This window comes from Heliangelus exortis, chromosome 28, assembly GCF_036169615.1.
Source record: "Heliangelus exortis chromosome 28, bHelExo1.hap1, whole genome shotgun sequence".
NCBI classification, from domain to species: domain Eukaryota; kingdom Metazoa; phylum Chordata; class Aves; order Apodiformes; family Trochilidae; genus Heliangelus; species Heliangelus exortis.
In genome coordinates this window covers 3,100,162-3,127,170 of record NC_092449.1, presented here as the reverse complement: position 1 = coordinate 3,127,170, position 27,009 = coordinate 3,100,162, and the positions used below count along the sequence as shown (strand labels likewise).

The 27,009-nt window shown below is 42.7% G+C and overlaps 1 protein-coding gene across 8 annotated transcripts in view; it reads right to left on the bottom strand.

The window, feature by feature from the left end:
- Nucleotides 1-27,009, bottom strand: part of ARHGEF18 (Rho/Rac guanine nucleotide exchange factor 18) — a 50,333-nt gene that overhangs the window by 11,020 nt on the left and 12,304 nt on the right. For 2 of the 8 annotated variants that reach the window (XM_071728071.1, XM_071728076.1), the window contains exons 10-24: nucleotides 26,711-26,885; nucleotides 15,525-15,592; nucleotides 13,887-13,950; nucleotides 10,289-10,433; nucleotides 9,344-9,456; nucleotides 9,049-9,189; nucleotides 8,294-8,544; nucleotides 7,451-7,576; nucleotides 6,330-6,447; nucleotides 5,614-5,862; nucleotides 4,745-4,821; nucleotides 2,538-2,716; nucleotides 2,081-2,169; nucleotides 1,583-1,771; nucleotides 786-923 (exon numbers count right to left, since the gene is read on the bottom strand). In XM_071728071.1, coding sequence (XP_071584172.1) covers nucleotides 786-923; nucleotides 1,583-1,771; nucleotides 2,081-2,169; nucleotides 2,538-2,716; nucleotides 4,745-4,821; nucleotides 5,614-5,862; nucleotides 6,330-6,447; nucleotides 7,451-7,576; nucleotides 8,294-8,544; nucleotides 9,049-9,189; nucleotides 9,344-9,456; nucleotides 10,289-10,433; nucleotides 13,887-13,950; nucleotides 15,525-15,592; nucleotides 26,711-26,885 — 2,122 coding nt within the window. Of the gene's footprint in view, nucleotides 1-785; nucleotides 924-1,582; nucleotides 1,772-2,080; nucleotides 2,170-2,537; nucleotides 2,717-4,744; nucleotides 4,822-5,613; nucleotides 5,863-6,329; nucleotides 6,448-7,450; nucleotides 7,577-8,293; nucleotides 8,545-9,048; nucleotides 9,190-9,343; nucleotides 9,457-10,288; nucleotides 10,434-13,886; nucleotides 13,951-15,524; nucleotides 15,593-19,622; nucleotides 19,683-20,821; nucleotides 20,961-26,710; nucleotides 26,886-27,009 lie in introns of those variants that run through there. The other 6 variants (XM_071728078.1, XM_071728075.1, XM_071728074.1 and 3 more) reach the window with 6 other exon arrangements.

Here is a 27,009-nt window from a genome sequence, read left to right as displayed (position 1 = left end):
TAAGTTCAAATTACATTGCTCTATTTTAAGTGAAGCAACCACAATGGAAGCCTGAAAATGATCCTCTGTGGCTACCAGAATTGCTCATAACATGGAATACTAGAAAAATTCTATTCAAAGCAGCAGCACTGTGAGCATGGAAGGAGGGAGGGGGAGACAGAAACCCTGCTGTATAAAAAATGTCTGTCATTCTGTATGACAGACATACTGCTGCCAACAGAATGAATGCTAGAGATTAACAACCTGTGAAATAAACACTGTTTTCTTTTTTAGTAAATGCACGAAGCACAAATGGAGATAATAGTATCAGTATTTCCACTTATTCCATTAATTAACAGATAAAGCATCAGTGCCAAATTTATATTATCTAAAGATTCAACAACCCTCTAGTTGCAGGCACAAAAGAATGTGGGAAAAGTTTTCATGACTCAGTAATAAAAAGCAGACAGCTGTATTCACATTTCCTAGGTCTTCAGGTCAAGATGTTGTGGTTTTTTCCCTAACAAAATTAAAACTCTGTGTGGAATCCTGGTGTTTGGAAAGCACAGGTTAAGGTAGTGCCCTTAGCATGACTCCAACTGAGAGCCCTACTCTGCTCTCTAGTGTTGGGATTGGAAGCAAAAGATACAACATCCTAATAGCACAGATTTGCTTTTATTGTCCTCTCTGAGCCTGGTGAAGCTTCCTCAGAGCCTTCCTTAATTCTCTTTCTCTCATTCTCTGCACAGAGAAACACAGCAAAGAGCCAAGCAGCTCAGAAGAATGCTCAATGGTCCCTTTCTTACTTTTCACTGAAACTGAGGGGCTGCTGTCATATCCTCCAAAGGTCTCTGCCCTCCTGGGGAGTCCTGACCCAGAACCATCTTCAGGCTGATAGGATCCACTGCCCAAGTGAGTGAAGAGAAGGTTCTGGAGATTTTCAGCTAGGAAAGAGGAGAACATGCTGTGTAAACAGCCAGGTCTATGCAATGAGACTAATGCATCATGCTAACAAATTAAAAAGCAAAAATTCAACCACCAGGTACACTAAAAGATGGAAGAAGGATGTTAACAGATGAAAACTGACATATTTCCTGCAGTACAGATGAATTTCAATTCCTGCCTAGCTCTTCACAACAGGTTCTTATTGGATGTACAAAGATGACCTCTTCCTTCATTGCAGGTTCCATTATCAAGCCTTCAGTGCTTGGTTTTTCTTTGATTTCCAAAATAAAAATTATGTTTGTGCTTCTTTTCTTTCTAAATATACTCTCTTTAGATAGGCTATTTTAATATCTAAACCTCATATAATGCTGTATTTCAGGACTGGTGTATTATTAAAGCACACAACTACCCATCAGAATAGACCCATCCTAAGACTTCACTGGTTGAGCCTTAAAAACAAAACATCCAAGCTGGGAGAAGGTTCTCTACCTAAAATCACAGGGGTATTTCACTTGTCTTGTAGTTTGGTTCTGAGAATAAGGAAGTCTGAACAGTGTTACATAAAAATATGATTATTACAGGATGGTTTCCAGGACCTGTCCTTAGATCCTACAAGCTTATCCCCACCCCTCCATCCACATTCCCACCCTGCATTTACCTTCTGTCACTGCAGACTTCAGAATCTCCTCTCCATTCACATTTTCTGAGATATCTCCCCGAAGAAGCAGCCTAGATCTGGATGCTTGGGAATGGTCTTCAAACCCATTCATCTCAGACATTTCCAGATAAATCTGCTGCTTCTCAGTCAGACTTTGAAGAATCAGCTCATCTTTCATGTTCAAACGCTCTAAAGGAAGAAACAAACTCAGTTTTGCTTTCCTAATCACTCTTAAGAGCTTAACAGCCAACTTGGAAGCTGATTATTCATTTTATGGCCAGAGCATCAAATGCAGAGATATAATTAACAGTTAAGGGGAAGACTCAAACAGCACACAAAGCTTATTTGACTTATTTAACTATTTCTACATAATCTTGCACTACGTTGAAAGACTTTTGAAGGAGACACTTGAGCACATCATGTGATAAAAAGAATAAAAGTCATAAATCACAAGTGATGCTGAGAAGCAGTTTGTGGAATATATAATTAAGTAATTACCTTGAAAATCTTTTAACTTAGCTCTTGCTTCAGCCAGCCTCCTCTCTGTTTCAGGTTCATTAAATGTTCCTCCTTCTTCATCAGGACAGCTATACAAAGGAGGAGACAGATTGAAGGTTGATTTACATATTGGATAACTTAAAACCATCTCTGGATTCAACCTGAATGATGTATCTTGTGGGTCAGTCTTGCCCCCTTACCCAGAGCATCTGACATCAGTGAATCAATTTTTTTGTTTATTTTCTAGAAAGAATATAAATAAACTTTTTGGCTGCTGTTTACTTCATCTTTACAAGCAGCTTCTTCCCAACTAACACAAACAGAATCACATTCTTCAGTCTTAGGAAGAAAGCTCAGACAGAGTCAAACGGATTTTTACAATACATTTACACCTGTAAGTCCTGCAAACAGAAGACTGACAGACAAGAAATCCCTCTGGTCTTCACTCAGAAAATACCTTTCCACAGCTCTGCGGATGTGTGCCATCCAGGAATTCCTCTCCTCTTTGGAGCCAGTGTGAATTTCATACATTTCTGGTCCTTTTAAGGAAGCGCTGATTAAGAACATTGCCTTTTCCTCATTAGCAACCTCTCTCACAATCAACTTTTGCAACGAGATAACTGGTGGCTTAGAGTCCTGCAAAACAAAACATCATTTATCCCACTCTATTATCTACATTCTTTAAGGTTTGTGTTTCTCAGCTCCCTTCATCCCCCTGCTTCTACAGGGCACCACGAGCTGTAACAGCACAACACTGAGATGCCAACCCAAAATTGGAACAAGAAAAAATATTGACACGTGGGGAGTAAAAGGAGAGAACAAAAGGAAGGGCTAGGAGTTCCAAGTTGGCTAGAAAAGAAATAAAACCATGACACAGAGGTGTTCCAGCGTGCCATCAGGCCCTGTGAATAACAAAATAAGGTGACAGATTGTAGGCTGCATAATTAAGGATTAAGTGGATTAGCTGTCAGTCTTTGCAATGAAAATAAATTTAAAGGAGGGGTATTAGTTACCAGAAACCTTTACACAGCACAAGGCCAATATATGCAGCCTAGAAAGATCTTCTGCAGAAGAAAACAGCTCTCTGTAAGTGCTGAACCTTCACAGAAAAATCTAGAGTGACAATAAGGAAAATTAAGGGTGAAGCAGCCACCAGGAGCTCCAGGTTTTGGCAGCTCCTCTGAGCAGCTGCACTGCAACTCAAGCCATGAACAGAGGTCACTGGAAAAACAGAATCACCAAGCAGATCCATTTTGCACCTATCACTTCATTTACCTACAGAGAAGTGCAATCTGAATTTTAAATAAACTGTACACACATCAAAATGCAAAAAAAAAAAAAGGATCAGTCTGTAACTGCAGAGTGTGGTTCTGGGGAGGGAAAACCCCACCATGTAGCAGAGATCAGCTTTTGGGGACTGTCATAAGCAACTGCATGATCTGTGCTCACAAAGAGGAGAATTTCCTTGTGGACATCTAAACCAGGGCATGACCTTGCAGTGGAATAGCTATCCTGACTAAAACCATGGATTTTATTTCTTGGGATCAATGCTTTAGCTTGGCTGTAAGCTGCTCACACTTATTTCAAGGCATCCATATGGAAAAATGCCACACTTTGAGACACAGAACACTAACAGTGTTTTCTCTCCCTCTGTGAACTTCCTCTTCTACTCAGATGCATTTTGGAAAGCATTTGGAAAGCAGGGCAAAATGAGCCTATCAGAGGCAATGTCATAAAATCAGCTGCTGTTCAAAGATTCACCAGTGCTGTTCAAGAGCAACCACCATCCAGCCAGCCTGGTTTGTCAAAGTATCCCCAATTTTCTGTGCATTAGAAAAAAGGCAATTGGAGAAGTGGTTTTTACTGCCCTGAGGTTACCAAAATAGGTTTTGCCATTAGATTTCAGCTCTAACATTAATGTCTTAAAAAAAAAACCCAAAACAAAACCAACCACAAAAAACATCCAAGAAAGCAATTATAAAAAAAAATAAAATAGTTTCTCTGTTACTGGTTCTCTTACAGCCTGAACTGAGGTAGATCAGGACAAAATGTACACAATTAACTGCTCTGAGGATACCTGTGGAAATGTCCTGGAAAAGCAAGTAGATCCACTGAGTGTTCCAGAGTGCTGCAGTAATTACATCTGCATTTAGTGCTTATTGCATGGACTTCAGGAAGGTTCTCTGCCCCCAGGAAATCTTAGGCTACTATCACCCTAACCAAAAAGGAAGATTCTTTCCCTGCACATCAACAAGCAGAAGCAGACTTTATTTGCAAGTGCTTTGCAAAGCACAGTCCTAGCACGTTTAAGATATAGAAAACAGCAGCCTAACAAATTTCACTGAAAGTCACAGCACAAAAAAAAAAAGAGAAGTGAACCTCAGAACACACTCAGGCAGCAGAAAAACCACAGGAGATGTTGCAGCTAGAACTGGCTGATGGAAGGGAAAGCTGTTTTGCACTAAGAGAGCAGGAGGGATTCAACCATCACCAGAACTGCTTCAAAGGAATAGATTTTTATAATAGCTGGCTGGTTTATTAACTTGATTTTTCCTTTTGAGCCTACCATAACATGTACCTCACATTTGTAACTATTTCTTCTGAACACTGTCACTTTCATAAATACTTCAAGTAAACCTAGTAAAGAAGGAGAATAATACCTACCACTGATGCAAATGTGTATTTTTGGTCCTTTTCTTGCAAGAGTAACAGCACATCAGTTAACAGGACTGCCAGAATATCTACAGGGACAACAAACAGAAGAAAAAAAGGACAGGTAAAAAATCAAAAATCACTTAACTTAAATTTCCTGTGGGCCAGGGAAGAGCACATCAACATTTGCAATATTGGGTCTGCTCCTGCCTGTCACTTGAACTGTCCAGAGTCTGCAGCCATGTGGAACCAGCACAATGCAAAGAGAGCTGAGCTAAAGCTTGAGAACATCAACCCTGCCATCCCACCCCTCAGTTCCAGCACTCAGGAGGGAACATGTCTCCCTCAGCAGCAGATTCTTCTGAGCTGCAGATGTCCATAGAGCCACCTACTCTTGGTTGCCTTTTATGTGCCATGGAAGCTTCTCCTTGAACACTTGTGTGATAAAACAGCCACTGATAGGACTCTGCTTTGATTTTTTGGCACAACAGACTTTATGCAGAAGGAAGGTGCCATGGGGCTGACACAACACAATCTTTACAAGTGTGAAGTTCAGCTTGCACAAGATAATGCCTTTCCACAGGAGACTAAGTCAGGATGACTCAAAGCTTTGTCATCTCTCTAAAGACCTCCCTTTTGAATTGGAAAGCAGATCAGGCAGATAATAAGCAAACAGCATAAGGAACTTAGCATGCATTATAGAGATGCTTATTGGACAAGCCAAGAATAGAACAAGTGCTATTTCCTCCAATATTCTATTAAACAAGCAGGTTACTTGTCATCTACTCAATTGATTGGTAATAAACAGTTACTAAAAAAAAAAAAAAAGTATGAAAAATCTCGTTTTCTAGTTGTACTTTTTCCCCTTCCTGGTCCTCTACCTTTGAGTCTCCCTGATGCAGCTTTCCAGTACAGCATCCCATCCAGGAGAAGTCTCCTCTGTCCCATGTCATCCTTCCGGAAGAAAAGCCCATTCTTGCATTTCCCAGATGATTTGAGTTCCATTTTGTGCATAATCTCTTTAAGGCGTTGCCCCTTCTCACACTCATTGACCATAGCATCTACATGAGTGATTGTGTCCTTAATTAAACTGAGGGCCTGGGTCAACTCTTCATGGTCTCTGGTTCCAGCTAAAAGAAAAGAGGAGCCATCAGTCACATTTTTCAACTCTGGAATGAAAGATCTGAGCCACCCCAACATATTTGAATGAGGACGTTCCATCCTGAACATTTAGCAGTGTTTCCTAAAGCTTAAATATCCTAAAGCTTAAAAAGAAGATATCCTAAAGCTTAAAAAGAAGATATCCTAAAGCTTAAAAAGAAGATATCCTAAAGCTTAAAAAGAAAATATCCTAAAGCTTAAAAAGAAAATATCCTAAAGCTCTAAATCTTTAATGAACTGACAGGCTTAACCACTATGGTTTTGTAGTTGCAGACTTCATGAACACTGCTCTTGACCCTCCAATGAGGGATCTGCATCTAAAATGGCACGTTCAGGGAAGAAGGGAGTGAGAAAGCCTGACCCTCATCTGAGGAAGGAACACACAAAACAGGGGAGAAAGAGACAGGGGGGTTCTAGGAAAGAGTCACCACCCTACCTTCTGTATTCTGAATAATACGATCCACCAAGACCGGGTACTTGGTGATGCGCTGTGTCACCAGAAGGATGCACTCCTGGACACCCAGCCTCCTCACGATGGAACAGTTGCCAATTTTCTAGAAAACAGGACAGTCCCATCACAGCTGTTATCTCCTGCTCTTCCTCCCTCACCTCTCCAGTCACACACTGTCCCAAAACCCCTTGGTACCCTTTGGCACAGCACCACAAAATTAGCCGCCTCCATTTTACTAAAGCCAAACTTCTGTAAGCAAAAGGATTTTACAGATTTGGATATTAGGAATAATTTCTTCCTAAAAAGGGTTGTCAGGCCCTGGCCCAGGCTGCCCAGGGCAGGGGTGCAGTCTCCATCCCTGGAGGGGTTTCAAAGCTGTGGAGATGTGGTGCTGAGGGACATGGGTTAATGGTGGCCTTGGCTTTTCCAACAAAAACATTTCTGTGACTGAGAAGATATATTTAAAAAACTTATTTAGCTCCTTGAAAATGAAGCCTTCTCCCTTTTAAAGACACCTAGTTCAGAGCTGAAAGTCTAGAGCCCTGTTGGAAAGTTCACACAGTATCACTTACAGGTGACTGGAAAATGAGAATATTCAGGGCTGTGCAATGCCACCTGAGATTCAGGTTACAACTTCCACAGCCCTGAATTCATTCCACAGGACAGTGAACAAACCAGCCTGGAGCCAAGCTGCTGGCTTTGGTACATAGTGGGCAAAACTAGACTAAGAATACCTGGTTTTTCCTATAGTAGTTCACCAACAGCATTTACCATTGTTTTAATTTCTTATCCAGCCATTTTACAAAGATGTTGATGCAGCAGGGCAGTGACAGAGCCCAGTGACAGAGCCAGGAACAAAACACCCCATTCATTATTCCCCAGTCCCTCAAGAGCCTGCCTCAAATTTAACACCTGCTAATTGTGGCTTTGTGTCCAGGCAGCTCAAAAGATCCAAAACACAGGAAGCAAACCACCCATCAAATAAGGAGATTACCCCTCTAACCCTGCTCATTCACATTTAGGAGATCTTCAAGTGAAAAACAAAACCTAAGGTGGTCGAGTCTATTTTGCAGAGTCAGAATGGGAGACTTCTGGTTGTTGTTTACCTTTATTAAATTTTGGAACTTCTTATTGCTTTGGAGAAGGTCTTTATAGTGGCTAACAGCTTCATTGTGTCCACAACAGAACACACCGTATTTTTCTTTCATTCTCTCCCCATTTTCACCTGAAAACTAATTGGAAATATAAACCATAAATCATTAAGAGTAAACCTACCTCCAACTGCAAGACTCAGGTTTAACATGGGTTTATGGTAACTGACTACTGAGACATTTAATATACCAATTTCTTCTGTTCCAGAAATGAGAGATTTATGCAGTGTGATATCTGAGAGCTTGGAATACCACAAAACAACCAAATGATGGTTATCACTGTGACAGTTTTGAAAAGATTTCTGGGCCTCTGCACTTAAAAAAAAAAGAGAGCTGTAAAAAGGTGAAGGGCAAAAAACCAGGTCACAATATGAAAGAAATGGTTGCACCTACTCCACACCAGAATGGGTGCAAAAGCTGTAATTAGTTCAGAGAATCTTTACTGCAATTAAAAAAAAGGTCAGAATGAAGCAGCTCAGCATTAAATGCAGGAGAGCCACCAATTGGGATGGACACCAGAAATGTGTTCCTCTACTTTTGGAACAGATGAAAAATAGAACCAACCCATCTGCAGGCACATATTTCACCATGTGTACATGCACATGGCCCAGAAAAACATCTAATGAACATTTCATTTTATCTGGGGCCAGATATGCTGCTGGGAGTCTCTCCCAAATTACACTGGGAAGAAAAATCCAGTATTAAATCAGACTTCACATAAAATTTACAGAGTCAACAAGATTCAGACTTCACATAAAATTTACAGAGTCAACAAGATTGGTAGAATTTAATTCACACCTGTTTTATCAAGAGGTCTCCAATGTTCTGGATTATATAATTTTGGTCACTGCCTTCTTCCAAGGATTCCTTTCGTCGTTCCTTTAACTGGAGCAGGAATTGCCCATGCAGCTCCAGGAGCTCATCCACACAGGGGAAGAGCTTGTTGATAACTGCATTTGGGAACTGCAGTTCTTCTCTCATGGCTTTAGAATAGACCTTCAGCATTATCTTCAGGGTCCTGACATGGTGCATTTCAGTCTGCATTAGTTCTGGGTAAGGGGAAATAAAAGAAAAAAAGAAATAAATCAAAAATCATTTCTATGCTGTGCAACAACTGGTGAGATACAAAAGAGCAGGCTCTGGAAGCCACCATCTTTTGCAGCACCTTCTTCTTCTTCACTACAGTCTTTGCACCCCTCAGGTGAAGCACCTAAATTTACTCTATTAATGTCCCCACCAAGCAGTGACTGTCCCTATTTGTGGAACAACCTTTTCCAGTTACAGATGAGCTATTCCCTAATTCTGTAGCTGGGCTTTGCTGTTCACACAAGGCATATTGGAAACTATGGGTTGTTTAAAATCAGTAAAAGGAGGAGTACTTGTGCAGACTAACACAGGTAACAGACTTCAAAATCTTCACTCAGTTTTAGTTCTCAAGCACACCTCAAAGTGGGTGCCAATAAAGAGAATGATTCCTGCTTTCTTTCAAAACAGTGGCACTATGAAATATAAAAAAAAGCTGTAAGAATAACAAAACCAGCAAATGCTCTTACCATAAATGACATCTTGCCTTTTTATAACTTCTTTCTTTTGTCTTTTTGCATAAGACTGTTCCACTGCAAGACTCCAAGACTCTGCCTCAAACTCATGAGCATCTGTTTCTATTTCACTTCGGAGGGATGTAAAATATGCATCTAGACCAAAAGCACATTCAATTTTAGTTGGTATTAAATTGTTTCCCACTGTATCCTTCATTACCATCATTAACAACAACAAAAAACATCAGTGATGCTTTAAGATTGTGTAAGGAATTACATAAAAATCCAGAAAAGCACAGAAATTCCATACCTTCCAGAAAAGTGGAGTCTGCTGTTGTAGATGCAAGTGAGACAACATCATCTGAAGTCTGCTTAAATTTTATAAATCCTGAATCTCCTTCATCCATGTCTCGTGAAATTAGTCTGAATGGCCAAAGAAATCAGATCAAGGGACCAAACCAGAACATTAACAATTCTTTAAGTTTCTTGAGCAAAATAAACCAAAAAACCAACTCCTTTAACAAGCATCTTTTCTAAACTATAGTGCAAGTCAATTTAGCAGCTCCACCACTGAACTCTTAGTTTTAATAAAAGCAGCATGAGCAAGAATGCAGCTTCTTGTATGACATTTTAAAAAGACATCACCTGGTGACAAGCCACAGGCAGTTCAGAGTACAAAGGGCACTTTCACTGAGAAGGGAGCATAACTGTGGCACAAAAAAAGTAAACAACTACTTAAAAGAGCAGGTAGCTTTGAATTTGTCTACTATTTTAATCAAGGCACCCTGCAATTTAAAACCCTCCTGTCTCCTTCACTTGCCAGAACTAGCACAACCTAGAATAACTGAACTCAGAAGAAATTACTGAATTGTCTGAAGACAAATGTACCTATAAAAAACATAATCTAGACAGAGACATGCAAATACAGCCTTATTTTCATGGTATCTTTTATTGGATAGAGGCACTAAAGACAAGGTGATGTAAATTTTTAAAATATAGATTACTGTTTAGGAGATACTCAAAATTAATTTCAGCCTTAAAAGAAATAGAGCTAAAATTTCATAGAGCCTAAAAACTCACAGAGCTTAAAAGCTCTATGAATAATCTTTTGAGATAAAAAAATCAATGCCAGCTCTTCCTTCAGTTCTGCAACCGCTTTTGTTTTCGTGGGTTTTTTGGGGGGTGCTGAGGGAAAAGGGGGGGGGAAAGGAAGCAGCAGAAAAACCCTGAGTGAGGAGAAAAGCAATTTACTTACCCAAATTTATGAACAGCTCCAGCAGTATTCAATGGAGACTGAGAATTTCCTCTTTGGGCGATAGTCATTCCGAGATTCCGTGGGAGTACTGGGGTGCCATCCGGTCCCAGGAGGAGACTTCGGGGCTGCTCCTTCAGAGAAGCTGCTAAAGAGGCAAAAATGGAATTGGTGCTCAGAAAATGAGGTGTACACTGCAGCTCCCCTGCTCTCAGCCCTCTCTCTGAATGCGGGCGGAGGACGGAGAGGATCCTGGAGGTCAAGAGCTCGTTGTCCAAAAAAACGTTCTCATTCCATTTCCTTGAAAAGGAACCACAAAAAGAGAGCTCAGGAGGAGCTGGGATCGCATTGCTCCTGCCGCTGCTTTTTGAATTTGTATTCCCCATGCTCACCACTGGCTGCCCTCAGACTTGGCACAGGAAAGTGGCCCCAGAGATGCAGCGTTTTTATACTACCTGTGATCCTTCTAGAAATGTAAAGCTGCCACTTAACTTACTGTATTGGCTAAATCAGCAGGTCTGAAGTGCAGGAAATTGGTCCCTACTGTGCCCATTTAGTGTGGAAATTGCAAAGTATCATCTTCTCCTTGAGTAAAACACCAGAACCTACACACAATTATTCACACCCTACAGTATAAGGGCACAGAACATTTCATGGCAAACAAGAAAAATCTGAGATCACAGAAAGCCCACAAGTTCTTTGCAATGCCTGTTGCTACACAGAGGTTTTATATGTGCATGCACACACACCAAATGTAACAGATATCAGAGCTAAATTTAATTTTAATACTGCAGCTTTTTAATGCTTTTGAAATCTAGGCAGACTGTGAATTGGAAAGATATTTAAAACCTTAATCATTATTACACAATACATGGAAGCCTGTAATAGATTTATAAAAAATGGATACAATTATTTAGCACTCATGTCTGCAATGAATGATATGGAAGAAGAGACAAAATACATCCTTTTAAAAAAAGGAACTCCAGGGAAGGCAGAGATGAAGAATCAGCCAGAAAACCTTTAAAACTTTTCACTGACAAGGTCTGCAGCTGCCGTTTCTTCAAAGTGCTTTTAAGGACATGGGAGTGGAAGAGTTCTTGTGGCTCCTTGAACCCAGGACTCTTGCCACTCTGAGGAAGTTGTGCCTCATATCCAAACCCAGCTCCTCATCCAGGACTGTGCCTGGGAGGCTGCTTCAGGACCACACTGCTGGGGTGGTTCAAGAGGCTCTCCAGTTCCCAGCCAAGGTTTATGCACCCCCAATTTATGGTGTTTCTTGTAAAAACACTGGTGCCCACCCATCCCCATGATGGGGAGTTTATTACTCTGCACTCCTTGCTGTACCTTCACCAACAATCATCATCTCTCCCTCTGCTTCTGCCTTGCTCAGTCACACACAGCTAAATCAAGGTATTCATGCTTCCTCTCAGAAAACAGGTTTTTCCACATTTCCTGATATCCCCTATGCTACATCTGCTTGTCTCTCATTTCACTGTCCTTGAAGCAGTTGAGTAGAACAATATTAGGGCTTCATGGGACATTTCATCAATGACATTTGAAATTATATCACAGAATCTTTTCCTGATGGAAATACCTTTGGGTTGGAAACCTCTTGGAAACACACAGAGAGTGTTCTCAATCTACAACAAAGTGAGTAAACTGAGTCCTCTGCCAGGCTGAGGAATTTGGGGTTGTTCAGCCTGGATAAGAGGAGGCTCCCAGGTGACCTTACAGCAACCTTCCAATATCTGAAGGGACTACAAGAAAGCTGGGGGAGGGCTTTGGGCACAGGGGGGTAGTCAAAGGACAAGGGGAAATGGTTTCAAACTTGAAGAGGGGAGATTTAGGTTGGACATTAGGAAAAAAATCTTTAATTTGAGGGTGGTGAGACACTGGAACAGTTGCCCAAGGAACCTGTGGCTGTCCTCTCACTAGAAGGTCAGGTTGGATGGGGCTTGGAGCACCTTGGGCTGGTGGGAGGTGTCCCTGCCCATGCAGGGGGGTTGGAACTGGGTTATCTTGAAGGTCCCTTCCAACCCAAACCATTCTATGATTCCATCTCCAATTGATGAGCTCCAAAGCCTCCAAAAGAGCAAACTAAGCAGACACTGGCAAGACTTATCAAGGTGTATTGCTTAAACAAAGGCTTAATAATAAATATCCTCCTGTTTCTGTTTGGGGAAGTACTGTAATCATCAGCCTTCAGGTTCTCTTGCTGTGCTCCACAAGCCAAGAACATAAAGTTCTGTTTCACAACTGCAGGCCAAATCTAAAAAACCTCCAGAGGCAAAACATGGGGAGAGGGGTGGGGGACACAACCAACACAGTTTGTACCTTTCTTAAAATGTATTTCTCTTTTATGGTGCTCCAGTATCTTTAGGGGTTTTTGCTGGGTGCTGCAGCCTGCAGTTAAACTGTGGGTACAGCCACACAACCCCCGTGCTATTAAGCTGTTCTTTCAACTTCCAGCTTCTGCTTTTGACTATGGAAAATAAGTACTGGCTGCCTAGCAGAGTCTGCACCAACAAAAACCCATTTTCTGTGTTCAATTAGCACTGTCTGCACACTGCTGAGAGGCTGTATTGATCCCTGTTAACCTATCACACCAGACCAGACTGTGTACCACAGAGCTGTTTCAACGACCAGCCCTACAGCCAAATTTTCCTATTTTCATTATTCCTTATTGTTTGCTATTTTAGTCTCTGCACTTTCCCCCCTAAATGCACAGAAAACCATTCTTGGTAATGCAAACAGCCACTTATCTTCTTACAACAATGATCCCCTTCATGCTACGTCTTGGTACTTCATAAAGAAGTACACTTTGTAATGCAAATCAAATGATACCTAACAAAAAAATATTTGAAAAACACATGGTAATATTATGATATTCATGGCAACTGTCTTTCTTCCAGCCACCAAAGCAACTGGAAGGCAGAAAAGAATTCTGCTCTCCTCATGGTCAGTCACCTGGGAGTCAGGGAGCCTGGTCTGTTAATGCAGACCTCCTAACATCCATGAATTTAAATGCCATTTAAATCCTCCACCTGTGGCCACAATGGTTCTTTTCCAGCAGCAAAATGCTATTTCAAAGTCTATGCTGTAATAGAGCTGTTCTTTCTTTTTTTTTTTTCTCTCTCAGATCCCTTCTCCAGCTTTATTTCAATAAAGATTTATGTTGAGACCATTAGTGCTAGCTTGGCTTAGAGATTTCTAGCAACCACTAGCTGCAGGCAAGTTTTAAATAGACAATTATGAAAATCTGATGTAAAACAAAGTTCACAGTTCTAGTCTTTTCAGAGGCCAGAGAATAGACAATCAATGAAAAACTAGCTTATTGATCCCTTTTCACCATGATATTTTGAGGTTACACAGCAAGAAGGTATAAAGAAAAATAAAAAGATAAAAAGATAAAAACACACAGGAGATTGCTCGGAGCCTCTAAGCCATTCCCAATAGAAAAAAAAATGAAGCCATCTTATTAAAAGAGACCTTTTCTATACTTCAATAACACGCTGTGTATTGCCTTTAAAACATATTAAAGAAAAAAAAATACAATCAAACAGATAAGCCTTGAGCACAGAAATCATTCTTTAGTACAAACCTGGGGAAATGCACTGGGGTGAACTCTGTGGAGATCCAGAAGGTCTGTGCTGCAAATCTTTCTGCTACAGGAAAAAATACAATATTCTTACACATCCAGACCAAACTTTCTGTCCAAAATGAATCAGATTTTTCCTATCATCTAGCACTATTTGTAAGTGAAGCTGTATGCTGAAAGCATAAAAGTTTTGACACAGCAACAGTTTGGATTTTTTCATCTTCCAGGAGAGTGAAATAAGCATTAACACGTTGTATAAAAATCACCAGTGTAAACCAGACTGAAACAGAACCAAACATGAAGTTACAGCTGAATTAATGCTAGGATCAAAGAAAATTTATTAATTCAAAGTAAATTCTTTATGCAGTCTTCACCTATACTTTCGTGCAGTTCAGTTAACAACAGTGTTAACTAAATTAACCTAACCAGTTTTAACCAAAATTTTGATTTATCCATTTAAAACTGCATTTCTGGTAAACCTGTACAACTTTCTCATTCTCATACTGGAGTACAATTCATTGGGATATAATTTATCCAAGATACAAAGAAATGAAATAAGTAATACAGCCTTTTGGGGAGTCTTGCTTCAGTTTGAGGATCTGATTTCTGACTTTATTCCCCATATCATTTTGTTCTACAGCTCCCTCCTTGCTCCCTTCAGGAGTGGTTTGTAAGGTCTGATTCAACCATGAAAGTCTGGGAGATGGTAAAGAGAGGAAAGCAGCAGAGCAAGTGGATTTATAGGTTTAAAAAGAAAATGCACAATGCCTCCTGAAGTTTAAAACTATATATCAAAAACCCCACTAGAACATTCCTGCCCTCAAAAGACTTCCATTCTAAATCACCAAGAGCTGAAATCACTTCCTCTAACCTCTAATAGCCCAGGTTTGAGCTGTTCTGCTCTCTTTTTTCCTCCTCATAGTACTCCCTAATCTGCTATCAGTCTCTGAAATCATCAACACTTGCACGTTAAAGCAAACTAAAACTCCCTCAAGTAAAATTAGTTATAAGGAGGAGGAAATTATTTTCAAAACTGATACCAGAATAAAAAAAAAAAAAAGAACCACCTGACAGAAAGCTAGCTGAAACCAACCTGTGACCTTACATGCAATCACAGGTACCATGGTGACACAGATAAAAACCAAGCAGCTTTGCAAGACAAAGTTCATCACAGTTCAAAAATGAAATCACTTATTCTGCATTGCTCAGCTTCTAAATAATACAACACTTTTATACCCAAACTCCTCTCCACCCCTCATGCTCTTCTAGCAGCTTTCAGATGGCACAACCAATTAAAATGCAGTGACATAAAAATCAGAGGTACCATAAAATCCAATTATGTTCCCCCAAACAGGGATGGGTTTCAGCATTCTTGTAAGGGTTGGTTACAGTTCTGACAGACACAAGCAATTGTCAGTGGTTTTCAGGTCAGCAATAAGACATTTCCCTTTATATTCCTTCCATTAATTGTGAGAAATTACTATAATGACAAGTTAATAACTATTCAGTGCCTTGAACATGTAAGGCAAGAGTCTGGTCTAGGCAATTTACATCAACTGATGTAAATTAAAATGCTTGCACTCTATTAAACTTACCATATCAAGCAGTGGTATCATAAAAGAACAAATTTTAAAAACCAACCTTGGGTCTGATGCTGCTGCATTCACCCAGTAAACTCTTGCAGTTCTTATGGACGTTCACTGCACAATCTGAAACACACACAAGTTTTCAATCATTCTTGTCATTCCCATCCAGGGATGGGAAGAGCAACACATAAAAGATCTTAATGTTGGAAGGACTTTGTGCATGTTCTGCTCTTGATTTTACACCTAATACTCAAGTTTTTTCAGTCACTGGTAAGCAATTCCCACATGCAAGCACAAAGAGACAGCACTGAATGCACTGAGAGGATTCTGCCTTCTCTCCACTCAACCAGAGCACTGCTCTCCTCCTGGCTGCACAGGTTGTTTCCACCTCTCTCTACTCAAAATTGATACCATGCAAAAAGGCAGCAATTTATTTTCCTGCCTCTGCACACAGAGCATCAGCAGGAGCTGAAGTAAGGACAATAAAGTTCAAAATGCACCACAGAGCTATCAGAGTATCACCACCATCTGAGCATTGTCCCTTTTCTAGCTTCACAAAGGAACAGTTTCCAAATAAAGGAACTCAAGCAGCTCTTTTTATGCTCAAAAGGCACAAACCCATTAGTAGCATATTAAAATCCAATCTCTTTTTTTCCTTGTAATAACTACTGCTTGAGAAAATAGGATAACTGGTGGTGTCAAATATTTTCTGCCCATCTCTACAATCAGATCCTTCATCAAAAGCAGAAGCAGGACACCAGCAACTCAGACAGCAAAGGAAACCAGGTTAGTTTCCTTCCATATAATTCAGGAGTGTCTGTTAAAAGACAAAGACAACAAAACTGTGAAGATGAACACTGTATCTGCTAGAGAAAAGCCTGTTTATGTCTCAAGCACAGAGGAAAAACTGTTTAAGGTCTCTTCATCCAAACAGAACTATCACCAAGACGCCAGAACTGCTGATCTGCTTTGAGGCTCCTGGCTAATGTAGAGAAATGCTACTTTTAAGTGTTTTCCATAAAAGACAGAAAATCTCTCAGAACAGGAAGAAAATGCTTATTAATTTATTTGTGCTTAAAACCAAGTAAAAATATAAAATCAAGACTGAGAGAAAGACTGAGTGCACAGACCTGGAAGATTCTTACATGCTGCTTCTACAAGGGTGGGAAATAAGAGCAGAATTCTGTGCTTTGAGTGCCTGCCACACACAGAACTTCCTCAAGAACAATCACCTCCTATAACCTCTCTCTAAGCTGTGGTATTTCCACCAATAGTGTACCCCATGCAACAAAACAAAAGGCACTATATTGAATTTCAAATGTATGTGGGTCTGCATTCATATGATAAAAGTGTAACAAAATTATTCACTTGCTAAAACTACGTTGAGGAGAACAAATCTATTTGTTATTTTGGCATTGAGAAGGCCAGAAAATGAAAAGCTTGTTAACAGACACACCACAACAACAAAACAACTACAGGACAATGGAAGCCCCTTTCCTCCCAAGACAAAGGAGCAAACTGTAGGGCAAAAATCACCACACAAAAGGAAACAGAAAAAAAAAAAAAAAATTCTCCATGACGTCAAGCTGGGTTGGCTTCGGGTCTGGCTTCCAGACGGGTTCCCTCCAGGGCAGAGGAGACCCAGGGATAAAGGGAGATGTTGATACAACCACTGCCCTCCCACAGCACATTACCTCTTGAAATCCACTTCATTAATCTAGAATCATTTAGTCATCTAGAAACATTTTATCAACCTTCACATTCCCTTGTATTTACATATCTCTGGCGATTACATTTGATAATTTTTCTCCTCTAACTGATTAGCAGGGCCAATTCTGCTTCAGCAGCATGGGTACACCTTGTTTTGCTAACAGGAAAGGGGACCTCAGCTTTCAATTTTCAAATCCTGCACTTGCTCTGGTAAAGATAACAGCTTCTCTCACTCTCGGTAGGTATTTTTCACTTAATCAGCTGACATATCTAATAGAGCTGTGTATTAGTTTCTATGCTGCTGAAAGGTTCTTTACACAACACGGGAGAACATGCTAGAAACCAGGAAAAAGCTACAGAAAAACCTCAGAAAACTGCAGTTGAATCGAAGGGCTTAATTCTCCAAGAGAATATTTGAAATGCAATTAACTTCATCATTTCCAAGTGCCCTTATTTTTGCCTGTGTAAGAGAGGAGAATTTTGAAAACTGACAGAAGACTCAGTGTTTTATAACCACACTCCCAGTTTACCAAATCTGCTCCAGCTCTCCCTGCTCAACACATTTTGCAGACAGAGCTGAACCAGGTACACTCCAGTTAGGGGTGAGAACGAGCATTTGAATACTGGTAAATTGGATTTTTCTGCCTGTAATATCTTGCTGAATTTTTATTCTTCTGGGGAGCTTCTCTGAACAGGGTATTAGAGAACTGCAGGGTCAAGAAATAACAAAAAGAACCAGGGACTGAGGACAGTGAAGCAGCAACAGGAACCTGCAGACAGTGAGACTTGATATTTATGAGCAGAGATACCTATGGAAGGTTGTTATAATATGGAAATAATAAATACATAACCTCAGAAAACATGGAGAGCCATCTAAGGCAAGGAAGCATTGGATTTGGGAAGATATGTCCAAGAAAGAGCTAAAAACTCCAAGGACTGCCACCCAGACTCTTCCCTTCCCTTTCCCTGTCTTCTCTCTCTTGGGAACTGCAAGAAGATGAATTTGGCAGGAAAAACAGAATCTCCAAGGAACTTCATTTCAACACAGACTATGCTGAAGGAGAGCAGCTCTGGCTAGTGCTGAGACCAGCACTTCAACTGCCTACACATCTAGGATTTGGGTCACCTTGACTGGCTGGGGACAGGACCACTGCTGCTAGAGTTAAAGAGCTCACACATAGCATGGAAATGAAGTAAACCCACTCTGGCTGTTTCTGGGCTTAAATTAGAACTTTGGGACTTATGACAGTGAATTTTGGGAGCACTACACTATCCAACATCTGCCTAATGCTTGCTAGTGCCAATGGCTTCTTGCTCATTGACAGCCTAAATAAAACAAGGGCCTCATCCAGCAAAGATATTTCAGAGCAAGAAGCTCAGAAACATCATAAAAATCCTGTTCTCAGGTGAGAGTAATGAAATGAATAGCTGCTATAATCAAATTAAAAAAACAAACACCAAAACAAACTTCACTTATTAATGAGATGCTTTCCCAGAGGTTCACAGAAACCAATTTACAACTTAAAGAGCATTTTATTGGACAACCCATTACAAAGCCCTAAAGCCTAAAACTGATTCACAGTGGGCAAGAGGGCAATGAACCCAGCTGAACAGCTGGTGAATACATTTTCTCTCCCAGCTGGAATACCATCCAGTGGATCAGACACTGGCAATGGCCTATTAAATGTCTTCCAGAATTGAATTCCAGGACAAATCTATGACTCACCAGATATTATGAGTATTATGACCCTGACCTTTGGTCTAGAATGCTGCTGCCCAATAAAATAACCCTTAAAAGGCCATTTGCAAACAACTATAGCTAACAGACAGATATAATGTGATTGTTCTAAAATTACTATTTTTTCTTTTTAATGACAGATTTAAGAGGAAAAAAATGTTTAAAACAGGTAAGTTCAGGCAGGGACACCTTCAGACATCTAATGATACAGTGAGTTCAAGGACTATTTTAATGCTAAGGATATATTCATCACCTGTTAAAGCCAACCAGCAAACAAGAGCCGTGGAAAAAAGTTGTTTTCTTGTGAAAGTAATAATTTTTATGGTTTCAAATACCAGATGCTTTAGGGAGCAAAGAGAATCCCTCACTTCTTTCCTCACCCTTACACCATACAAGGTAATTCCTCTCTCTCAAACTGACAAAGTGAACAACTTGTGTCTGAATGATGACTACAGAGTATAAAAATCTGAATTTATACATAGAGCAACACAACAGCTGAGAAACATTTCAAACAACCACAGCGTTCCAGAAAAAGCAGAGTGGCTTTGAGATTAATCTCCTCAGGAAAGAGGAGGAGTTTCAGAGGAACATGAAGAAGTTTCTGTATTAGGTAAAGCCAGGTCATGTATCTTCAGGAACTTGGAGCAGATTTAACTTTGTCCTAGTGGCTTTGGTGACCCGTGTTTACTTGTTTTGCTAACTCACCTAATTACACAGAGGAAGCCAAAACCTGGAAGGGTGCAGGGTGATGAGATACTTCACATTCTGAAACAGAGATAAGTCCACACGAGAGAGCAACACCACTAAATTATCAGGTTTCATCTTCCCTCTTAAAACATGCCTCTTTGTCTCAAAAAACAACCTATAATTACTTTCTGCCCGCATCTGGTTTTATTGTCAAAATATCAGATAGGTGGATGGGGCTGGGGTTGTGTCATTCCCAACAGTGCAAGTTCTGGTGGCCTCGGGGTTTTCTTTAAGTGCAAAAACCCCAAGCCAGAACAAACGAACAGCTGATGTTTTGATTTCTTAAGCAATGCAAAGTAAAATCAGCACACCGGCTCAAAAGAAACACGAGTACCTTTTCAATTCTCTCACGCTGAACCCTTCCCCCACTCTACAAGAACGCTACAAAACTGAAGCAGCAGCTATGACAACCAGAACAGGTATTTAAAATATTTCATAGGTAAACATTAGGTGGAACGACAACAAACAGTGTCTGATGGCTCCACGTTTAAGGTCTTTTTAGGCACAACCCGGACTTTTTTTTCTCCTCACTGCTGCAGCCTCAACACTACGTGTGTAAAACAACCAAGAGGAGGTGGAGGATTTCAGTTCCTAAGGAACTAAGGAAAGTTCCTAAGGAGACTCGAGCTGTGGCACCAAGTGAACCAGTTTCACACCAGGCTCCATCACCCACACCTTTCAGCCCCAAAAAGAGGTCTCCAAGACACAGACTCGGTTCTTTCCCACCCACGTCCTGTCCCCTCGATTCAACCTTGAGCTGCTAACGTTGGGAGAGCGATAAAACCTGCGGGATTTGTCACGAAAGGGAAGATAAAACCGCAGCCCCGGCCAAGCTCCGCTGAGGCGGCCGGCCTGGTGTCACTGCCCGCGGCGGGACGTGCTGGACAGGGTCTCCCTACAGTTCCCCAGTGACAAAACCCTCAGCAAGAGCACTGCGAAGCCCCGGGAGCAGCGTTTCCCAACCACCGGGCCGGTCACCGGGCCGCGGCCTTCAACTGCCCCGGGGAAGGAGGGAGGGATGGGGGTTGGGGGGGGGGACGGGAGGGGGGGGTCCGCAGCCGGGAGGACTCGCTAAGGCTGGGAGGGGGAATGGGTGCGGGGAGCCGGGGAACGAGGCTCGGGGAGCCAGCAGGCGAGCTGACACCCCAGTCTCTTACCGGACTCCCCGGGGAGCCGCCGGTTGTACTCTCGGTCCCAGGAGCCGCCGCCACAGCAACAACGAAAGTCCCGGAAGCAAAAGGAAAAGGCGGCAGCGCGCCTGCGCGCCACGGGGCGCCGAGGGGAGGGGCGCTTCCCTCAGGGAGGGTGCGGGACACAGAGCCCGCCCGTTCCCCTCAGGGAGGGTGCGGGACACAGAGCCCGCCCGTTCCCCTCAGGGAGTGCCCGGCCACCCCCGGCATGGGCATTCCCCTCAGGGCGCCTACGGGGGAAAGAGGTCGCCCGTTCCCCTCGCGGCACAGAGCCCGCGCATTCCGCTCAGAGAGGTTGGGGGCACGCAGCCCCCCAGTTCTCCTCAGGGAGGACACAGGGCTCAAAGCGCTCAAAGCCCGCTCGTTCCCCTCAGAGTGGTCACAGGGCACACATCCCGCGCGTTCCCGGGCATAGGGAGCGCAGCCCGCCCGTTCTCCTCAGGGAGGGCACAGGGCACAGAGCTCGGCCATTCCCCTCAGGGAGGGATGGCACAGCCACCTGCGGCGCGGCCATTACCCTGGAGAAAGGCGCGGCCACCGCCATGCCGCCCTTTCTTCTCAGCCTGCTCCCGGAGAGGGGGATGGAGTCAAGAACCATCAGGTTTCTCCCTAATGAGGGTCCCCGGCCCCGAGGCTGAACCCCTGCGGGTGGATGTAAAGATTCCACCCCATGGGTGATCTCCAGGGATGCTGCGATCCATCAACGCCGGGAACAAAGACTAAAAGAGGCCTTTAGACGGGTGGGATGAAGCATCCGAAGTGATGGTTTGAACACGGTTGTTCACGTGTTTGTGCAGAGCCCTGGATGTGCTCTGTGTAGGTGATTTGTTATTAAAATCCTGGTGGGATTTGCCATTCAAAATGTGCTGAAGAGTTTATGGCAAATCCCACCATGCAAGGTTGGGTGCCCAGTACCGCTGGCCATGACTGCCAAGGCCTTTGCAAATGATCCCTGTGCAGACAAAAAACCACAGCAAAGGAGAATTATCTTCACTATCATCAGATTCACGCACTGACCTGTATAACTAAATTGCTTGCTGGAAAGCAATTCCTTTTCCCTGATACCCTGATAGGTTTGACCTAATACCAACAAAGGGCCACCAAAATACGCTCTGCAGGGAGGAAAAATTGGGAGAGCTTGTGATCTAACCTTAACATCACCTAACCTTACCTCCTGATCTGATTCACTCTGAGGATTTAAAATGCTCATTTCCATCTCAAGTTTGTCAGATTTTAAATCACACACATCCACGCTGCCTGAAAACACAACACCCTCCATGACAAAACAAGCTCACAATTCACCCTACAGCTTTCCTGTTCAGCTTTGTGCCACTGTTTGGGTTGGAAATGAGCTGAAATCCTAGACTACCATGGGACCAATATTGTCTCTGCTTTCCACAGTGCGACCTGTTAAATCAGTTTTATTTTTTTTTCTCTTCATCTCATACTTGCAAGCTTTTAAAAATGTTCCCTTTTGTGCTGCTTCAGGACTAAGTACAATAAGGTCCCGGTTGTTTATTGTGGCCGCTCAGCACTGCAGTCAAATAATCATTAAATAAAGCAGTTTGGGGGTAAACAGCTGGCTGTCACTTGGTGACAGATTAATCCTTAGACACTTCAAACTTTGTGCTTCACTATATTATAAAAGCAAAGCATTGGAGATTACCCAACTACAGCTGGAGAGAACGTGCTGTGCTTGCACGGCTGGCCCCGGGGCATCTCCACAAAATCAGTGCAAAATCTGGCACAGCAACCAGCTGAAAGACTCCATAGCTTAGAGCTAAAGTTTGGACAGCAAAGAAGAGAATAGAACCGATTTTCTAATCCTGTGTAATCCTATAGTAACAAAAGATTTCTTAGTGGATGAATTGTGGGTAGATTACTGCCATGCAGCCTTATGCTTTTGCCAAGCTAAGTGGAGAAGATTCTGCCATTTCATCAGGGAATGCAAGGAGCAACACACAAGAGGTGTTCCAGATCAAGTCCAGATAGAAAAAACAAAAGTGAAAAGCAGAAAAGAAGAAGCACTAAAAATAATCTATTCTTCAGCTTCCTTCTCTAAAACACAACACCCAGACTTCAGCCTGGCCAGCTCTGTGTCAGCAGACTCAGCACAGTAAGTATTGCCTCTGAAACCAGTGCTGCAGACCACTTGCACATGTACTTTAGGTCCTGCCTCCCTTGTAACCATACTCACTCCCAGCCTCTCACAGTCACTCTGGTTTTGTCTGTTTGATTTGGACTTCTGTCAGTAATCATTTACTCCAAGTGGGACTCCCAGTACATTTATCACTGTCATCATGTTCCAGCAGCCAAACCTCTTTTCTCCCCCTAAATAGAAGCTTTTTGGCGGCTGTGTCTCCCTCCAGAAATGCAAAGTTTCAGCTTGCCTGCTGCTTTTCAGATTATTCAGGGCTCTGTGTGGGCTATGACCAGAAATTTTAGAATAATACAAAAAATTAAATCAAGTAATTCCTCCTTATTATAAGCCAAAACTATTGTTCCTGTATCAGCTTATTGGTGCTGTAGTGGGAATCCTAAAAGCGTATCAAGTAAGAAGTGAATTTCACACCAAATTTCAAGATCAAACCAAGGGCCATTCTGGTCTCTCAGCTTACAGATAAAAAAACACCATGGGTGGAGGATGTTTGCCTGACAAACTGCAGAGACCCATGTCCTCCATTTAACTGTAGGACCATTGTGGGAAAGAAAATGGTTCTCCAAACCTTTTTCACAATGTGCCTTAAGTAAGTCCTGGAAAGTAGATGTTATAGGAATTCTTTATGAATCAGCCTCTATACCAAAGCAGCCAGCAAAGGTTAGCCTAGGATAGGTGGACAGTCTGGTGTCCAGCACAGCCTGTATTATTCAGAAAGATTAATTTAAACACCTTACTTAAAAAAAAAAAAAAAAAAGAGGAATTTGAAGCCTCTTGAACACTTTGGTTTCAGCTGTAGGATTCCTTTTGAAGACGAAGGTCGATCCCAGCTCCCAAAAGGCTCTGGGACTCTGTCTTTCCCATAAAGTACTAGAGATGTAATTCACAACTAAAGGAGATGCAGAGGACCCATCTCTACCCTGGTGCTCAAGCTCAAGTTGCTAGCAGGGAGGCAATCCTACTGCCACCCATATTCCACATCGTATCCTTGGCTCACCTCCATGGCACAGCCTGCTTGAAGAGCCTTCCCCTCCTGTCAGGGCTTTCCTGGGACTCATCTACCTCCTGTTGCATAAACTCTGGAAGCATGTTTATAAGAGGGGATTAATTTAGGCACAGAACTTCTCCACCCTTGACAGCAAAGGCTCAAAAGGAGCTCTCTCCATTTCCAGGTGAACAAGAAACCTACAGACTCGCAGCTCAAAGTTTATGTAACAGCAAAGTTTGGGTGTTGAGATCCCAGACTGCAAATATTCCCCTTTGTTTTTCCAGTCCTGCCAGGCTCCTAACATCACATCTGTGAGACTCCAAAACTTGGAACTGCAGAAACAATCCCACATCTGCACCCTTTGACACAGTCTCCTCCCCTCCCTTCCTGGGAGACTTTGGCTTTGTGGTGTAAGGATGGATGGGAGGGTTTAGGTAGCAACTCACATGGATGTTTCTAGCAGAGCAAGGATTCTTTGTTTTGCATTAAAAGCAGAATTCCTCCTGCTGTTTCTTCCTCTAATAAGAGCTCCCACTCCTCTATTTCAGCACAGTCGTGGAAGCCACAAAACTTTCTGTCCACAGGACAAATGAATGACCTCCAGCTTCCCAATCATTTCCCCATCTTTCCTTTCCCTGGCTTCAGCCCATCCCTTTTTCTTTCCCATTTTTCTTGTCATTTCTTTCCATGACCCTCTTTTGTTTTTCAACCACACGGTGGTGCTGCCGTTAAAAATACCGTGCAGAGGTACCGTGAAGAACATCAACAACAACAGCTCCTGAGCATGAGATGGACGGGGATCTGGCTGGGGACCAGAGCTTATAGATGGTGAGAGTTCATGATGAGAAAACAAGAGGAGTAGCCAAGTATCCTCAGATCCTGGCAGCAACCACAGCTCAGACGGAGCCCCGACAGAGCAAATTGCTCTTCTGAAAAGCAGGGGAGCTACTCAGGCTACACACTGGCCCCAAGGTTTGCTTTTCAAGAGCTCTATCAGTGATTTCTCAGCCACAAAAATGGGAGAATCTGATACCAACTGGCAACTCCACCACCCAGAAGCAGCTCACAAAGGATTCAGCCCAACATAATCCAAATATATCCATTCTTGTCACACAAGTCCCAGTCCAGATCTGACTGCAGCCAGGCCATTAATTTTACTGAACATCTCAGAACCCCTCAGAATTCTCCAGTTCAAGCCACTGCAAAGGGAACACACAAAAAAATGAGCCTGGGCCTTGTATCCCTGAGCAGCCCAGAAAGCCAAAGGAGATGTCAAAGAAACCCAAACACAAACCAGTTCCTCAACCACCCTGGAGTTTTTCTCCTGAGTGTTAGGAAGCCTCAGGAAGACAGAGAAACAACATAAAGGTTACTGTCACTCCTGTCCCAGCCCCACAGGTTTAGGATTGATGGCAGATGGTGAACCACACTCCTGTTTCACCTGAAGCTCCAGCCCCTGCACTCCACAGAACTCCACAGTGGTTGTTCAGAAAAGAATCACTCACACCAGCAGTGACCTCAGGGTTCCCAAGACCCTGCAGAACACAGCTCCAAGCTCCTGGTGCACTGGGGATCAAGGACTGTCTGGTATCCTCTCCAGCTCAGATATTTTTTGTAAAGCAGCACCCAGGACTGCAAGCAGAGCCTCTGCTGGGAGGTTCCTCAGAAAGGAATAACAAGGCCTAACTCTGCCACCTCTCCTAATATTTGGATTCTCTCTAAATACTAAGAGTTACAAAGCACTTGCTCTTACTCAGCTCCCTGCTTTTTGCTGTGATACCTCTACTCCTGGCCCTGTGGTCCTTTCCAGTTTCCTTCCCTCTGTCCTCAAGGGAAAACACTTCCAGCAGTGCACATCCAGGGGCAGCCAGCTCCTTGATGCCCCCCAGGAAGGTTTTACTGACCTTAAGAGAGACTCTTACTGAAGAGCAATCATTGTTTGAGGATGCAGGGTAGAGAAAGAGAGCAATTCTTTCCTTTCCAGAAGTTGTTTTTTTTTTTTTTTTCTGCCCTCAGATGATCTCTTGGGAATTAAAATGTTCTTCAGTGCTCTGAGTGGGACCAAAGAGGAGGGACAGAGTTTGTCCATCAGCCAAAGCCAGGCAGCAAATGTCCCAGTGACAGTACTGGGACACCCATCAGGAAAGCAGCACAGCCAGCACTCCTGTGCACTATTTGTGTCTGTAAAGCAACAATCTGACCCATGCAGGTTCAGGGAGGCACCATTTGACTTTTGTGTTAATTAATAAAGTTTTGGATGCTCTGGAAATCCCCGTGCCAGTGCACGGGGCAGAAGCTGAGCTGAGAAATCACTGCAGCTATAAAAACTGGCCCAAAAGATCCAGTTTCCCTCAGGCAGCAGGGATATTTGCTTGGGCAAAGCAGAATTTTTTTGGAAAAAAAAAAAAAATATTTAAAGGAAAAGTTGACCTAGAACCCTCCTTTGGGAAAAGGGGCAGGAAATGGTCAAGCAGCCAAATGAAATAAGGATCAGCTATTGCCAGGCAGGATTTAGGGATCATTTCAACAATCTGGTGAAACAGCCAAGCCAGGCCAAGCAGGGTGCTGGGGTCCAGTCAAGCCAGGCAGAAGAATGAAGCAATCCATGAGGCTGATTTAGGCAGAGGAACAGCTGACCTGGGCCAGAGGGAGGTCGGGGAGAGGGTTGCAGTCAGGCTGGGTGGGAGCAGCTGGTGACAGCCATACTCACTCAGGCACTGCAGAGCACTTTTATTCACAAGAGGTTTGGCACACAGCGAGCAGCTGGTGCAGCTGGAGAAAACCCCTGGCACAAGCTGGTGCCTGCTGATCTCTTTCCACCTCTCTTTTGGCTCCTTTGTCTCTTTTTCCTTCTCCCTCTCTTTTGGCTGCTCTTTGTTCTTACCCTGGAAGGAGAGAAAACCACAGCTCCATTACTGGCCTTGCACTGCCCAAATTTTCCTTTCCCTGCTGCTAAAAAGAAGCATGCAGAAAGCTGGTGTGAGCACCTGCAGTGGGCACCTTTGTGCT